The 2,430-nt window shown below is 35.0% G+C and overlaps 1 protein-coding gene across 1 annotated transcript; it reads left to right on the top strand.

The window, feature by feature from the left end:
- The first annotated feature begins 715 nt into the window (after positions 1–715).
- On the top strand, positions 716–1,902 carry ZFP1 (Cys2-His2 zinc finger protein). Its single transcript, NM_001355000.1, has one exon. It carries the CDS (start codon positions 1,056–1,058, stop codon positions 1,686–1,688), a length of 633 nt encoding a protein of 210 aa, NP_001341929.1. The 5' UTR covers positions 716–1,055; the 3' UTR covers positions 1,689–1,902.
- Positions 1,903–2,430: the final 528 nt, after the last annotated feature.

The raw sequence follows: 2,430 nt of genomic DNA, 5'->3' as shown, positions 1-2,430 counted from the left end.
ATAGTTGTGAGGATATGAATGGAGGATGAAATAAGAGAGAACCTTATTTAACCAACTTGGATCCGCCTAGTAGAGGAATTAAGTAGTATAAACAAGTTTTTATAAGTTTTAACCTTTTTGTTACTATTGTAAATAAATATAGAATCTTACTTGAGATCTTATTTAGCCTATTTATATCATTCTCGATTAAATTATTAGGTGTTTCTTATGTGAGGGAAATATCGCCTTACACAAATCCTACAATAATCAGCACCTAGCTAGTTATTAGATTTCTTTACTAGACCAACACATAGACTACTTAATGTACCAAATTGGCCCAATTTCTATATAAAAAAGAGAGTCTAGAACACATAAGAGAAAGAATTTCATTATTTGACTTCAAGAAATTAACATCATGTATAATTAAAAATAACTGGAAAATTAAAAAGAATGATTTTGATTTTCCCACTTTTATATTCAAGAAATATTTTCTTAAAAGAAGCAAGAGATCATTGATCATTGGACTTTGTTGGACTGCAGAAGACCTTTTGGTACAGATCACCCAAAAATTTTCCTCTCTTCATTGCAGCATTATGTTTTACCTACAACGATTCCAATACGTATTGTTTCTCAACTTTGGTGCCACGTATGTGAAGTGTAAAAATATAATAAAATGCAATCTGACTCTAACAGTACATAACCCTTTTAATAGTCAAGGGTCCATTCCAAATCCACCACTGATAGCACCTATTATATAGATGCTATAAGTAGTGTAAATCACAAGACAAGTAGGAATCTGAAGCCATAAATTGCCAACACCACCAGAGATGACATTAGCATTGTCCCAATTCCCCGCTCTTGAAGTATATGCAAAACTCGGTGGGAACGCAAGACATGGCGTAGTGCTGAGTTCATAAAGACAACAACAAACACTTCACCAAATAATATTCAGCTCCCACTTTCCTAGTTCCTTTCCCCTTGTACTCAATCAATCACACCCCTTTCCTCTTTCTTTGTCCTTATTATTTAAGGCCAATCACTTATCCCTCTACCGCAAAAACTATTCTCTAATTACTATGACCTTCATAAGGGAGGATGATGATGATCAAGTTGATGATGATCATGATCATGATCATGTGGATGGTGGTGGATCACAAAACAGTGCCAGCAACATCACTGAAATTGTGACCACCCCAGAAGGGGAAAACTTAGGAGAATGGCTGAGTCTAGGCCTCAAAGGAGACATCAACATGCCAGCAGAAGAACAAAACTCATCATCAAGGCCTCTCCACAGCAACAACAACAAGGTATTCTCATGCAACTTCTGCATGAGAAAGTTTTACAGTTCACAAGCCTTAGGGGGTCACCAGAATGCACACAAGAGGGAGAGAGAAGCTGCTAGAAGCTACCACCAATCTCATCATCACAGAATTGGGTTTTCTTACACTACTTCTCTGGCAACTAGGTCACTGGGAATTAAGCCTCACTCTCTTGTGCACAGGCCTAACAGAGAAAGGTCTGCTATGGTGGCTAGATTCAGTAGTAGTGATGCCATTAATGTTGGGGTTGGATCAGTGGCATCATCATGGACACCCTTTATGCTTGAACAAGCTGTGGATTTCTATTGGCCAGGTAGCTTTCGTGGGGACTTATTGCCAAAGCAAGAATCATCAGATGTTAAGAAGATTGACTTAGATCTTCGGCTCTGATACATTAATTTGGTCCAACTTCTATGCTCAGAGTCCTGGTTTAAACCACTACTGCTGCTGCTTTTTCTTAATGGTTTCCCCCTATGCTATATATGATGCCACTTGTGCTAATAAAATGTCAAGGATATTGTTGTAATTCAGTAGTTGTACTTGTACTAATTGGTTTGAGAATGGAAACAATTCCATGTCAATGTGTATTAATTGCAAGTTTGCTACATTAAGAGTGTGTGTATCATTTCCATGTTTAAAAAATAACTTTGTGGTTTTGAAAATATAATTAAATAAGGTTGCTCGAACAGTTGGTAGATAGTGATGTAAGATATATAGTAAATTATGAAATTAGGAGAGAAGTTGAACAAGATGAAAATAGAAAAAGATAGGAAAATATCTTTTTAGTTGTTTTCTTTTTTGCTTTTTGGTTTTTCAATTATTTTTAAAATGACTTTTAAAACTTAATAGATTATAGATGAAAAATTGATTGATATGATAATCAAAGTGTATGAAACTCTTATAAGAAATATTTTTTAAACACAAAAAGGATCAGAAAGAAAATCAAACTAGCCATAAAACTTTCCCCTTTCCCCCCTTCGGCCTTTTTTCTTATGAAATATCGGATTCTTACTCCAAGGATATATAAAATCAAGGTAATTTTTTTAATGACTTTAACAACATCCCTGCGCATTTTTGTTGTTGATAAATTAAATGAGAATGAAAATAAAGGAGTAAGACTGATTTTGGACAT

This window comes from Glycine max, chromosome 17, assembly GCF_000004515.6.
Source record: "Glycine max cultivar Williams 82 chromosome 17, Glycine_max_v4.0, whole genome shotgun sequence".
Lineage (NCBI taxonomy): Eukaryota > Viridiplantae > Streptophyta > Magnoliopsida > Fabales > Fabaceae > Glycine > Glycine max.
The sequence above is the reverse complement of the archived record's forward strand: the minus strand, read 5'-3'. Positions and strand labels throughout refer to the sequence as shown.